We start from the raw sequence: 14,277 nt of genomic DNA on the forward strand, positions 1-14,277 counted from the left end.
CCTGATGCAGCAGCAAAATAAACTCGGGGGAGAAACCCCCCAGACTGTGTATTTCAGCAGCCTGGGCCACAGCCCTAGACGCACCCTCAACCGGCGCTCGCAAGAGCGGGGGAGCAACATGCTGCGCATCCAAGATGGCGTCCGGCGCGACACTCCGCGAAGGAGCCGCGCGGGAAGAATGGCGCTTAACTTTAGCCGCTTTTTTGCCGTCGCCCAAATCAAGGGCGGCCATGGCATGAACGCCTCCCAGCTCAAGGGCGGCCCAAGAAGAAGCCGTCCGAGCAGAGTGGCCGGCCAAGATGGCGGAGGCGAGCAGCGGGGGATGGGCGTTTATGGCGGGAAAAACCGCCGCGCCGGAGGAAGACCCGGGACACTGACCGGCCTCCAAACTGACACCCAACAAGGGCGAATCAGACTTTAAAACCCCCGCTAGACGCGCACACGCGGTCCGGGGAGCGATTCTTCGCGCCCTCGCCCTCCGACGCCATAGGCCACGTGGAGATCAATCGGGGAACCCCCTGCCCGCTATAAAAAGGTAAAAATTACCTGCTTCTCGCTCCGAGCTGTAACGACCTGGTGTCCCAGTGAATAGCTGCAATAAACGTTTAAATAAACGTCGAAATAAACGCCCTTAAGGACGTCCAAATTTTTTTTTTTTTTTTTTTTTAACGGAGCCAGCGGGAGGGGGGAGAAAAGGAGGGACCTGGCGCCACCAGGTTTGCACTTGCTCAAGAAGAGCCCTCAACCCCAGGCACTCAACAAACCTAAAAATTAGGCTTGGAGGCCTAGCCAGAGCTGCTGCTGTGTGTGACCACCACCTGCTGAGATAGAGAACATACTGAGGAGTTTCCGGCAGCACATGACCACATATAGGGAGGCAAAAGGATTGCTCTCTATCTCCACCTGCTGGTAGATGGACACAACCCACCAGTCTATGGATTGATCAGCATGATGATATGGAAACAGGTATTTTGTAAATGCAACAATGGTACCTACATGACTTTATTCAACAAACTCTCACAATAGTGCTCTACAGCACACAAATGTTCTCACATAAATGTCCACCTGCTCAAGGGAATGGGTCAGTGTGTACAAGGGCTGTATGGGTGTCTGTCCATGTCTTATAAATTATATACATATACCTCAACTCTACCCCTGTTCTATGCAAACTACGCACTGGGAAAATGTGTTCTTGTCAGCAAGAATGTATACTTACAAAACTTTTTTATACCAGTTTATAGCCAATCAATTTTATGAGAGCTTTTTTCTGTGTGAAAAGCATGCTTTACAAGAGAATGTGAAGAGAAACTTGCTGCAGAAGCAAAAACTGGTAGTAATAACATTTCAGGTACATCGGAAGCAGAAAGCCTGTGAGGGAATCTATGGGACCATTAGATCACCAAGGAGCAAAAGAGACACTCAGGAAGGAGTGAATAAACACGTGGATAAAGGTGAGCCAGTTGATGTAGTGTATCTAAATTTTCAGAAAGCTTTTGACAAAGTCTCTCATGAGACACTCCTGAGAAAACTAAAAAGCCATGGCAGAGAAAGCAATGTTCTGCTGTGGATTAGGAACTAGTTAATGGATAGAAAATAGCGGGTAGGTTTAAATGGCAATTTTTCTCAGTAGAGAAAGGTGAATAGTGGAGTGCCACAAGGATGTGTACAGAGACCAGTGCTAAATAACATTTACAAATTATCTGGAAATCAGAATGACTAAGAAGCGATTAAATTTGCAGATGACACAAAACTATTCAAAGTTGTTAAAACACATACGGACTGTAAAAAATTGCAGGAGCAGTTTAGGAAACTGGAAGACTGGACATCCAAATGGCAGGTTAAATTTAATGTGGACAAATGCAAAGTGATGCACGTTGAGAAGAATAATCCAAACCATAGTTACTTGATGCTAGGATCCACCATAGGAGTCAACATCCATTAAAAAGATCTAGGTATCGTTGTAGACAATATGCTGAAATCATCTGCCCAGTATGTGGCAGCAGCCAAAACTGCAAACAGGATGCTAGGAAATATTAGAAAAGGGATGGAAAATAAGACAAAGAATATTATAATGCCTCTGTATCACTCCATGGTGCAACCTCACCTTGAGTACTGCATGTAATCTGGTCGCCATATCTCAAAACAGATATAGCGGAACTAGAAAAGGTTCAAAGATCAACAACCAAAACAATAAAGGGGATGGATCTCCTCTCATATGAGGAAAGGATAGATGTTAGAGCTCTTCAGCTTGGAAAGAGATGGCTGATGGGGGATATGATAGAGGTCTACAAAATCCTGAATGGTGTAAAACAAGTGAAAGTGAATTGACTTTTTACTCTTTCAAAAAGTACAAAGACTAGGGGGACACTCAATAAAGTTACATGGTAATACTTTTAAAACAAATAGGAAGAAATATTTTTCACTCAACAAATGGTTAAGTTCTGGAATTCATTGCTGGATGATGTGGTTACATTGGTTAGCATATCTAGCTTTTAAGAAAGGTTTGGACAAATTCCTGGAGGAAAGGTCCACAGCCTGCTATCAAGACAGCCACTGCTTGCCCTGAGATCAGTAGAATGGAATCTTGCTACTATTTGGGATTTTGTCAGGTACTTGTGACCTGCATTTGCCACTATTAGAAGCCGGATACTGGGCCAGATGGACAATTGGTCTGACCCAATATGGCTATTCTTATGTTCTTATGTAAGTGGAAATGTATTTACAAAAAACAGCCATAAAAAGGCATGAGATAGGTAACCAGTACCTTCACAAAGTGAAGAGACAGCAGGTGCATGAATTAGCAGCACCTATTTAAACTGAATACAATTTTCAGAACCATTTAAGTAGGTAAATAATTATTTATTGCATTTGTATCCCACGTTTTCCCACCTATTTGCAGGCTCAATAGCGACTGTCCATGTAAATTATCCTCCCTCAACAAAGTTAGAAGTATGGTATGTTGTCCTACTACATGTTCTTTTAGCCACATTTAGAAGTAGAAACATGCTTTAGGAAAACACTGAGATTGTATATTCATATCTATAAGCACTATTTTTTCTTGCAATATCTATCAGCACAAAAAGCAGATATATAAAAGTCTGCTCATACTTTCTCTTTGAGACAATACAGTATGCAAGTTAAAAGTACCCATGGACTGAAAATTGTCCCTTAAAGTTCTGTACTTGAACAATTCAATAAGCATTAATACTGCTGCAATAAATGGCAGAATGATTATGAAATATTAGGAGCCCTAGCAGAAATGCAGCAAATCATGAAGCTGGATCTGTCTGGCAAACTGTAATGACAGAATGAAGCTGATGATCAGTTTATCTAGCAAGCTAGCCAGGAAACCTAGGAGACAAATATTTGGTCAACAGTCATGCTATCATTAGTATTAAATTATGAAGCTTTGTGGTTTGACATGGAAAAGAACAGGTGCATCACAAACTAAAATAATGGATTTTTTTAATGCTTATTTCCAGATGGTAAAATATACATGAGAAGACAAAAAAAATCTATGCTGGATAAAGAGAGACCTTGTAAGTAGTCCCAAAATGGCTGGATGGGCTTATGGGTCTTTTTATGCCATAATCAACTATGGGGCCAATCGACACAGCAGCCAGTGAACACATAACTTGTGTGCCTGCATATTTTCAACTGCTATACATTTAGCATCAAACAATCTCTGAATGGTCCAATATTGCTTGGATAATAAAAGTCCAGTTTTGGGGCTGTGTGCGCACAGGTTTTCAGTTTATCTGGATAGCAGTGATTTTCAGCCATTATCCGAATAAGTTACACATTTAGTTTAGGCCTATTTTATAGAAAGCCTAAATGTATAGCAGTGGCGACTGAATATATGAGTTAATATAAACATTGTTACAATTAAAAAAAACTGTCTACACAGACAAATAGCATTTCAAAATAACTAGGCTTTCTTTTTACCATCAGATTTATGAAATTTAAGGGGTCTTTTACTTAGGCACGCTGGCGTTCTTAGCACGCATTAAAAATAGGCGCATGCTAAATGCTAAAGATGCCCATAGGGCTACATTGGCATCTTTAGCGTTTAGCACACGCCTATTTTTAGTGAGCGCTAAAAATGCCAGCGCGCCTTAGTAAAAGACCTCCTTAAATTCTGAGGAGGTAGTAAGGTGTAGAACTGATAGCCAATGACAATTTCAAAAAACACTTTCTCTTATATAAAATGAACACTTGTAACTAGGACTACTGCAATTAATTTTTAGGACAGAACCAAGGCAAGAACCTGAGCAAAAATGTTTTTAGCATTTCTATCAAATGTGCATTATGTTCAAAAGAGCAATTATTTGTTCACTTAAGGGTCTATTTACTAAGCTGCAGCAAAAAGTGGCCTTAGTGCACCCTTGTGCAGGTTCTTCCCAACTGCTACAGCCATATAGCCATGGCCATAAAAATGGCCTTTTTCTATTGGCCATGGCCATGTACTAATGTTGCTCTTAGCATGCAGCAATTTAAAAAAAATTAGAATGTGTGCACCCGTTTTGTTGACAGTTAAGGGCTCACATGCTATTCCTGTGCTACTCAACGCTCAGTAATGTATCTGCATTGATTAATGAAGGAATGCCCACTCTCTGTCCCCAGACAAACCCCATGAAAATATATATTTTTAAATATTTTTAGTGCATGGTAATCACGCACATTTGGCACTTACTGCAGGACACCTAAGTGTGTCCCGCAGTGCCCCATTTTAATCTGTGTTAGGCGCACATTAATAAAAGGGCCATCAGGCTTTAAAGCCTGTTTCATGTACTAATGATCTGGTATGATGCTGTATCATGCAAGTTTATTCTTTTTTTATTTTTTTTATTTTGTGAAGCTTAAACGTTAAAATTAGCTATTTTAAAATTGTATTGTCAATTTTTATTTCTGTCAAATATTATTTATTTATATCCCACATTATTTCAAATAGAATTCAAATTCAATTTGGCTCACATAACAACACATTTGGAACTTACAAACCATTCTGATTACATGGAACAAATTAAATATGACTGCAAATACAAGAAAATTCAATAACAAGTAACCTGAAGTCTAGATCATAAAACAATGCTTGTAATACAAAGGGAGTAATGTTGTTACGGACTTAGTTATTGTTTCTGCAAGTTTAATTTAATTTTAGGTTAAGTTTTGCTATTGTTAGAGCCAAACTCATCAGGTGAGTTTTCAGTTGTTTACGAAATATGAGATATGAGAAATATGCATGGGTCTTAAAGTTTTCAATAGCAGACTTTACCCCAGGAGAACAGTAAGATTTTTAGCCCCCTCCTCTTTGATTATCCCACTCAAGTTTCAATTTCTGGGTGAATAAGCTACCCTTCTCCCTCTCCTAGAGGCCTCTCACTACCACCTTACTTTCACAAGCTTGAGCTTGATATAAAAATCACCACTCTGTCATTTCTCTCCTCTTTGTCACATCACACATCTCAGTCACCCTGACCTCCACATTAACTCACCATCTTCTTATTCAACCTCCCCCCATCCCCAAAATAACTTAAGACAGACATACAGGATTGCCCATCATAGTATATGACTTTCCAGATCCAGTTTGTCCATACGCAAAAATGCAGGCATTATAACCTTCAAAAGCAGCTTTAAGGACATCAGTACCAAGATCTTTGAAAACCTGAAAAGAAAAGAAAAAGCCACAACACAGGTACTCAATCACAGTTAAGCATAAGTTCAAACCTGCACAATATGAAACCATTTATTTGGAGTTACTGTGACAACAGTTTTCCACAAGTAGGCATTAAAAGAAGAATATGAACTCAGACACTGTTCTTCTGTTCGATAATTAATAGTATTCAAAACAGATCACTTGTGAAACAAGAGCAATCAAGTATATTCAAGGCTGAAAAGTTGGAAATTAAGTACTGCACTACACTAAAAAAAAATGCACTATTTCAATAAATGTAATTAAATGATGCTGAAATAAAATAAAGTGATCTCTTTAAAAAGGGATCATGTCCTTCCAGTAAAAGTCATTTGGTTCTATGTCACATCATCTGAGAGTTTTATAAAATCTATGAATCAAAGGGGCAATATTACAGAATTTGCAGTGCCTTACAAAAGTATTCACAAGTTTTTTATTCTATTGTCTTAAAAATATAATTCAAAATGTATTTAGTCCAGTGATCTACATAACATTCTACATTTTCAACATTAAAGAACAGTACAGAAATATTAAAAAAGTAAGAAGTAACCAAAAAGTCTTGACTGCTGTAGCCTTTAAACTCCTTGACTTAGTATATGAAGAAAGACCTTTCTAAAAGCAGCAGCAGCCATGACTCATTTCAGACAAACATCTTATCAATTTTGAACAGTGGGATGGAGAATAGTTCAAGCTCTCAGGTTAGTTACTGATCATTTGTGGACTATGTCCTTCAAATCAAACCACAGGCTTTCTATTGCAGTGTCTCTGAAACCTGTCCTGGAAGCACGGTTCACTACTGTAATGTACTTTACAATGGCCTCCTCTATCCTCTCTCAACCACTTTCAGTGGGTTCAGAATATATTAGTCAGGCTTCTTTATCATGCCATAAGTCCAATCATATTTTACCCTTGTTACAGGAAAGTCACTGGCTACCAAAGTAAAAGTTAAGAATCTTGGGGCCCTGTTTACTAAGCCATGCTAGAGGTGTGTTAGTGCTGTGTAGGCAACCACAATATTCCTACGGGTGCCTACACAGAGCACGCTAATTTTGTGTATGCGTTAAAAACACTGGCGCACCTTAGTAAACAGGGCCTTAAGTCTGGTATTTGCCATTCTACACACTAGACTGCCAGTTTTTCTTTTTGGCAGTATTATTCCTTATATTCCAACACAAGCTCTTCACTCACAGAATAACAGATTGCTACATGTTCCCCTTCCTGCAACAGATCATCTTGAAATCACTCGTCACTCTACCTTCTATGCCTTGGCCTCTTTACTTTGGAATCTCTCCATAAACAATTGCATTTGGAATGATCTCGTGAATTTTAAGTTGGGCCTCAAAATTTGTTATTTTTCTTTGGCTATTAGGACTAATGATCCAGGAAATGGTAAAACTATGTCTTATCTGATAATTTTATATCCTTTAACGCAGCAGAGGAATCCAGGAACTAGTGGGTAAAGTCCGCCTACCAGCAGGTGGAGACAGAGATAAACAAACTAAAGGCAGTGATGCCAGATGGCCAGCTCCTTCCTCAGTTAGTATGTCATTCGTAAGCATTTGCCAAGGCCAAAAATATGAAATCAATAACAACCAAAAACCATCCTCACTATGAAAAACAGAGAACCAAATAAGAACTTCGAAATAACTGCAACTTGATCCAGAAATCAGAATCCTTTCCATGTTCCCATATCTGTCTGAACTCTGCAAAAGAGAACCCGGAAGGAAAAAATAGCCACACTGCACGGAAAATGAAAATAAACGTCGGCTGAACTAGGGAGGGATCCTGGATTCATCTGCTTCGGTTAAAAGAAAGAAAATTATCAGGTAAGACATAATTTTACCTTCCTTGTCACTTAAAGCAGATGAATCTAGGAACTAGTGGGATGTACCAAAGCATTCCTTAAGTAGGGTGGGAAGCTGACACTCCCCGCGCCAACACTCCTGCCCCAAAACGCGCATCCTCCTGAGCAGACACGTCTAGCCTGTAATGCTTCACAAAAATATGACGGGACGCCCAGGTAGCCGCCCGACAAATCTCTTCCAGAGATAAGGCCGATGCTTCTGCCCAAGAAGTCGCCTGTGCCCGAGTAGAATGCGCCTTCAGGGCCACTGGAGACTCTCGCCCTTGTAGCAGATACGCCGCTCCAATGGCTTCCCTAATCCAGCAAGCAATGGAAGCCTTAGAAGCCGTGTCACCTCTTTTCGATCCCGACAAGAGCACAAAGAGATGATCTGAGCGTCGAAACTCAGAGATCTGCAAGTACCGAAACAAGGCTCTCCGCACATCCAGGAAATGTAGGCAGGCAAACTCCCCCAGATAATCCTCTCTTCGAAAAGACGGAAGATAAACCGCCTGATTGACATGGAAAGCCGAAACCACTTTAGGTAGAAACGATGGCACCATTCGGATCGACACCCCTGCTTCAGAAAACTGCAAAAAAGGATCTCTGGAGGACAAAGCCTGAATTTCAGAAATCCTCCTAGCCAAAGCAATGGCCACCAAAAACATTGTCTTAAGTGTTAGATCCTTCTCAGAAACCTTTTTCAACGGCTCAAACAGGAACAGGAAATTCCTTTTTAAGTAGAAAAGTAAGAATAACAGGAATCACAAGATTTAGAAGAAATGAAACTTATAACAGTATATAAGTGCAGAATGAAAAAGCCAATCTGAGCAGCCTTGTAGCTCAGCCTAAACGTCTTGCTGGCTGTGTGACAACTCTGCTCCAGAGGGAACAATCCTTTTTGTATTGGCTTAGCGAAATACCAATAAAGATTTTACTTGGTTGCGCCTAAACTAAATCTGTCTCTCTTATTCCAGCTGTAGATTTTTTTCTACGTCTGAAATGTTTTCCAATCCCAAGGGGCAAAGGATCGGGATTACACCTTCCTAACTAGTTTTCTTAATTCATAAGTACTGAATTTTTAAGGATGGCCTGATTGAGGCAGTGTCTTAGTGGTGCCAAACTTTCCACTTTAAAATAATGGACCAAACAGTACCTAACAGATCATCAAAAACCACACTAAAATTTTCTGATAGTTTTCCTACAATCTGTATCTTGGAACGTGTTTAGTTGGAGTTCTTTTGGCAAAAGTGTTTGCAATATTTAGATCTTCGCTTCTGATTCACCCATAGAACAAAACAGCTCAATTCTTCATCCAGGAGTATTCAAATCAGCTCAACTACTGATTGGACACAGGTAAGCTTCATTTCAGTTATTATCGGCCTTGATAAGGAAATGTTTGGAAACACAGCCAATTTGGGTTGCCTACGACAAGAAGATTTACAAATAGGAAACCAAAGTCTTAATTATATTATGACTATTTTGAAAGTTCTCTATTTTACTGATTCTATATAAACCAACTTGATGGCTTTCAGAGAGGCAGTATGTGAAATATATAGATCAATGAAACAAATTCTTACAATTCACAGTACATTAAAGTATTTTTTTAGACTGCAGATAAAGGTAGTTACTAATGCGCATCAAGTGAATAGTGCACCTTTTTGCCAAACAACATGCATTAAATGGCAAAATCATACATTATTTTCCTTTAATGCACAACTTTTTAATGCCATACAAGTTAGGTAATGAAATACACAAAGCAAAGTATCTCATCATGCAAAATTAATAAGAGTTTGTGTTTGCTATTCATGGAGAGAACTCTAGCTTTGAGCTGGTGTTATCTTTTCTCCTTGGTGTGGAGGAGTAGCCTAATGGTCAGCGCAGTGGCCTGAGAACCAGGGAAACTGGGTTCAGTTCCCATTGCAGTTCCTTGTGACTCTGCCCCAGGTACAAAATAAGGATCTGCATATAATATGTAACCGCAGAAAGGTGGTATATCAAATCCCATCCCCCTTTAATGTGCAGCTTGATGCTCAGTGTGAGCCTCTTAAAAGGGGTTGATACCTTATTCCACTAGCTCCACCATCCTCTGAAAGCCACTTAACAACATCCCAACTCCCTCCTCCTCCTCCTCCCCCCACCCCCAGACAACCCCTTCTCAGAATCTCCATATCCCATCTCCCCAGCACCTACCAGGTGCTTTCCTGGTAGCTAATCTGTGGGCAGAAGCAATCTTCAGTCCCTTCTGCCCCTTCAGCACCTGGGTTCTAAGTGTGCAATGTTCCACATGCAAACAACATAAAATTTAATATACTGAGCAAGTTATTAACCTGTAGTACCAAGGTACCAAGAGATTAGTGACTTCTAAGTATGCTGTGGTTTACTATCTACCTCTCACAATGTGGAAAAATGTAAGAGTGTAAAGACTTTTGCAAGGCACTATCAAGCTCAATATTCAAGAAGGCTTACTCGTATAGCAGTGGCCACTATAAGGAGAACATCCTATCCGTTTATTTTCAGCAACATTATATAGATTAAAATTCTCTGAACACTCAAAGTATTCATATAGTACATTGGCAGACCAACTTATTCAGCCACTATATTTCTAGCTAAATAGTTTATCGTCACCATACGTATAGCAGCTATAATGACAAATGGCCACATATATTCAGAGCTGCTGCCATCTATCCAGATAGCAGCGCTGAATATACATGTTTAAACGCCACAGCCGAGGGGTTTAATATTTGCCTACACATATGTTTATGTAGTCTGAATATTCCTTTCAAATACAGCAACCAATCAAGCGGCAATGTCTATTTTTACAGTTGAGCAACAGTAATGAAAAAAATGCACTCTTATTTAGACATATTAATCATTCAGAAACTTTCAAAATCGACATTATCCATTTCTGGATGAATTCATAAGGAACTTTTAAATGGTATAAAAACATTGCCTTAAGCTATGTATCTCAAATTTAGGTTATCTATAGTGTGGGCATAAAACATACCATTTCCTGAGACACAAAGTTAGGGTTTTTACTGTCAGCTGAAAAATATGAATAGTCATAGGTAAATGTTTTGGTCCGTTCTCTTCCCAAATCTCCTGTTATGCCTTCTGATATCTATAATAAAAATAGAAAACAAAAAATAATTATATTTTTTAACAGTTTCAGTCAAATATACATACAAGTACACAACTTTTAAAGAACTAAATTGCTAGACTGATTGAACATTCCTATAATTTATAGGGAAAGCCTTCATTAAAAAAGCCTGTTCCACTGAGAGTTCCCCATCAGATTACACAGTAACCATGACCAGAATTATCTGTGGTATGCATCCAGGTGAAGGAGATAGATCAAGACATAAGGAGGGTTCCCCCACCAAAGATTTGCCACAATTAATGGGTACTTCCTCCTCCTTCCTGGGGGGAAATTCTTTAATACCTCACACCTGCCCTGTTCAAGACTGAACACCTAGGCAGCTGCCTATTCTGTCAAACGAGAAATTAACTGAAAGCATATGCATCTCCTTCCTGCTTGCTACTGCTCTCTGCATCAGTCCCCATGTTTCCTCACTTGGCCCAAACTATTTTCAGCTACTGGCAGCACTGCCTTCCATACTTGTACTGGGACATGTGGTCTGGCACCATTTTTTTTTCTTCTTGGACAGGGATAAATAAAATGATGACATATAAACAAGAAAAAAAAAGAATGAAAAAGAATGAGACTACTAGCGGAAGAGGCCCATAAGTGAAGGAGAGGAAAAGACATAGTGGGACAGAGTGAAGAAGACACACAGAAGAAAGAAAAAAAAGGCAGTGTTTACTATAGACAAAATGAGGGGAAGGGGAAGAAGAAATATAGAAGTGAAATACTTTCTAATGAAGTGTTCCTCAGTTTCTACCTTGCACAGAATTTGGGCAGTATTCTCCTCCTCAGAATAGGTGTGACTGCTTGTACCGATGGAAACAAAGCTGCTTGTACCAATGGAAACAAAGGCCATAATTCTCTTTACCCATCTTTCCCCAAAGCTCTTCTCTAGAACAGCAAAGGTCTCTTAGGATCACATGGTTCAGAGAGTTTGGGCCAAGAGTTACATGTACTTCAGGAATGATCTCTAAAGACAGAAACCAGAAGTAAAGTCAGCCCTGCCACTGGGCGGCAAAAACGTGGCTCTGGCATGCACTAGAACCTTCACCCTTCTGGGCTGTTGGTGCTGCTCCCCCAATTTCATGAAGGCTGTGCAGCAAGTGTTTCTATAGCATCTGAACTATTGCTTTTTAAGCACTAAAAAATTACAGACCAATTTCAAATTTTGGTTCCAAACTAGTAGAGCCAGTTGTAGCACAACAGTTAGCGGATTTTATTTATTGTGGTTTTATTTTACATCCACGACAGTTGGGTTTTAGGAAAGCCTATAGCATGGATAATGTACTAGCTTCCATACTTAGACTCAACTTCTGTCTTTGACTTGGTAAGTCATGGGCTGCTTTTGTGGTGTTTGGCAGAGTTGGGAGTGGGTGGACCCCTGTTGAAATGATTTCAGGCATTCTTAATTGGTCGTTCCTTTGCTGTTCACACTGCTGCTGCCTCTTCAAAAACATTTTCTTTGGCATGTGAGATTCCACAGAGGTCTGTACTATCCCCTATTTTGTTTAATGTTTTCTCGAGTTCTCCGATTGCTTTGATGTTTGACTTACCTATTAGTGTGCATTGTTATGCAGATATCTTACTACTGATAAAAATTTCCCCTTCCTCTCCAGATTTGTCCCATTTACAGGGCTGTTTGCTTAAGATTTCAGAGTGGGTACCAGAGCAGGAACTGATTTTGAATACTAAGAAAACTTCAGACATCATTTTCACCAGTGTTATAGGGGTGTCTCATGCCAGTTGTCGATTCTTTTATATATTTAGGCATCATTATTGATCATCACCTTCTGTCTAAGAAACAACTTTCTAGTGTGATTGGTAAAGGTTTTTATATGTTGCGTTGACTGCATTCGTTAAGATATATAATAGATTGGACGACATTGTACTTATTGATTCATGCCCTTGTTTTGTCTCATCTTGATTATGGCAATGTGGTATATGCTGGTCTTTGTGGTACAAGTTTAAAAAGACTACAGACATGGAAGTGTAGCCTAATGCTTAGTACAGTGGCCTGAGAACCAGGGAAATGGAGTTCAATTACCACTGCAGCTCCTTGTGACTGTGAGCAAGTCACTTAACCTCCGTTGCCCCAGGTACAAAATATAATACATAAACAACTTTGATTGTAACCACAGAAAGGCAGTATATCAAATCCCATCCCCTTTCCCTTTATAGAATACAGCTATGAGGTTGCTGGTAAATGTTTCTAAACTTGACAGTATTACTCCATTTTTATTCACTACCATTGGTTGCCTATTAATATTCAATTGATTTTAAACTTCTAGTTTTGGTGCACACAGGGAGAAAATCTATAAATGGTGCCAAACATTAGATGCCAACAACATCCGGCACTCAACATTATTCTATAAAGGGTGCTCCAGGATGAGCACACTTTATAGAATAGCGTTGAAAACCACTGAGCTCTTTTTGGTTATGTGGCATACCAAGTTCTAATAAATTAAACTAAAAAGTCCCATGGTAAGAGTAACTGACAATGAAATGAGGTGCACTACAAAACCTTTAAAAAATGTTGCCTTAGCACATTCAGGCCAAATATAATCCTCGGAAAAACTTTCACTTTATTATTCTTTGTTTGTCGGTATCCAGATAATGGCACTCCTCCTTCAGAAACCAGTATTCTTGGGCCATAGACCACTGCCTCGTCCTCAAGCATCTTAACCAATTCAGGTATTAAGACACACTTAGTCAAGGACTATAATATTTTAGCACAATGACCTGACATTTTCTGCCTGGTTGAGACATGGTTAATTGACTAATTTTGCCTCTTTGAATGACTTTTGTCCTCCTGGGTATTGTTTCCATTTCTTCCATAGATGTAGGAGAGGTGGTGGCTTGGATATCATCTGCAATAACAGATCGAATATCCATGTCCCTGGGACACTTCACTCTGCTACATTTGAATTACTCTCATTTAGGATCTTGGGTTGTCAGTCTCTTAACATCCTCCTCCTCTATCAATCACCTCCTGTTACCCTAAACTCTTTGTTGAGCTTTTATGATCTTCTTTCAACACAGACTCTCTTCTGTTACGTGGCCTGAATATGATGATGATCCCTAGATTCAGTTGCACGACTGCATTTGTCTTTCTTCATGACTTAGGACTAACTGAGTTTATCCCCTTCCCCACTCACGCTGTTGAGCATACGCTAGATGCTTTTATTTTGTTATTTCTTAACTCTATATGTGTCTCACATCTTAATCCTTTAACTACCCCTTGGTCAGATCACTCTATTATTGTTTTCCTGTAGTGCTGGGATGCTGTAAGCCAAGTGTGAATTCTATAATATCTTAATTGCCATTATAGAATACTAGCATGTCCACAGTTATGCACCTAACTTTAGGTGTGAGCACTTATGCTCAAAAGGCTGGTGTAAATGTTTGTACCCTAATGCTGTCAGTTAGGCACATAACTGATAGTGTTCTAGAACCTGCATGCGCTTAAGTGCTAGGTATGGCCCTGACCCAACAATGCTCCTTCCAGGTCCCCTTGCAGTTGTGCACTAACTAACACTATTCTATAGCTTGTGTGCAATTTTGTTTAGTTTCAGATGGCGCTGAGACATCCAGGCAGCA

The 14,277-nt window shown here is 39.7% G+C and overlaps 1 protein-coding gene across 1 annotated transcript in view; it reads right to left on the minus strand.

Moving 5' to 3' along the window:
* KIF16B (kinesin family member 16B) overlaps window positions 1-14,277 on the minus strand; it is a 382,671-nt gene that overhangs the window by 299,166 nt on the left and 69,228 nt on the right. Inside the window, 2 exon segments of the mRNA XM_030196349.1 lie at window positions 5,549-5,665; window positions 10,543-10,656. Of these exon segments, the coding sequence (XP_030052209.1) occupies window positions 5,549-5,665; window positions 10,543-10,656 (231 nt within the window).

Source organism: Microcaecilia unicolor, chromosome 3, assembly GCF_901765095.1.
Source record: "Microcaecilia unicolor chromosome 3, aMicUni1.1, whole genome shotgun sequence".
In the NCBI taxonomy this organism is placed as follows: Eukaryota; Metazoa; Chordata; class Amphibia; order Gymnophiona; family Siphonopidae; genus Microcaecilia; species Microcaecilia unicolor.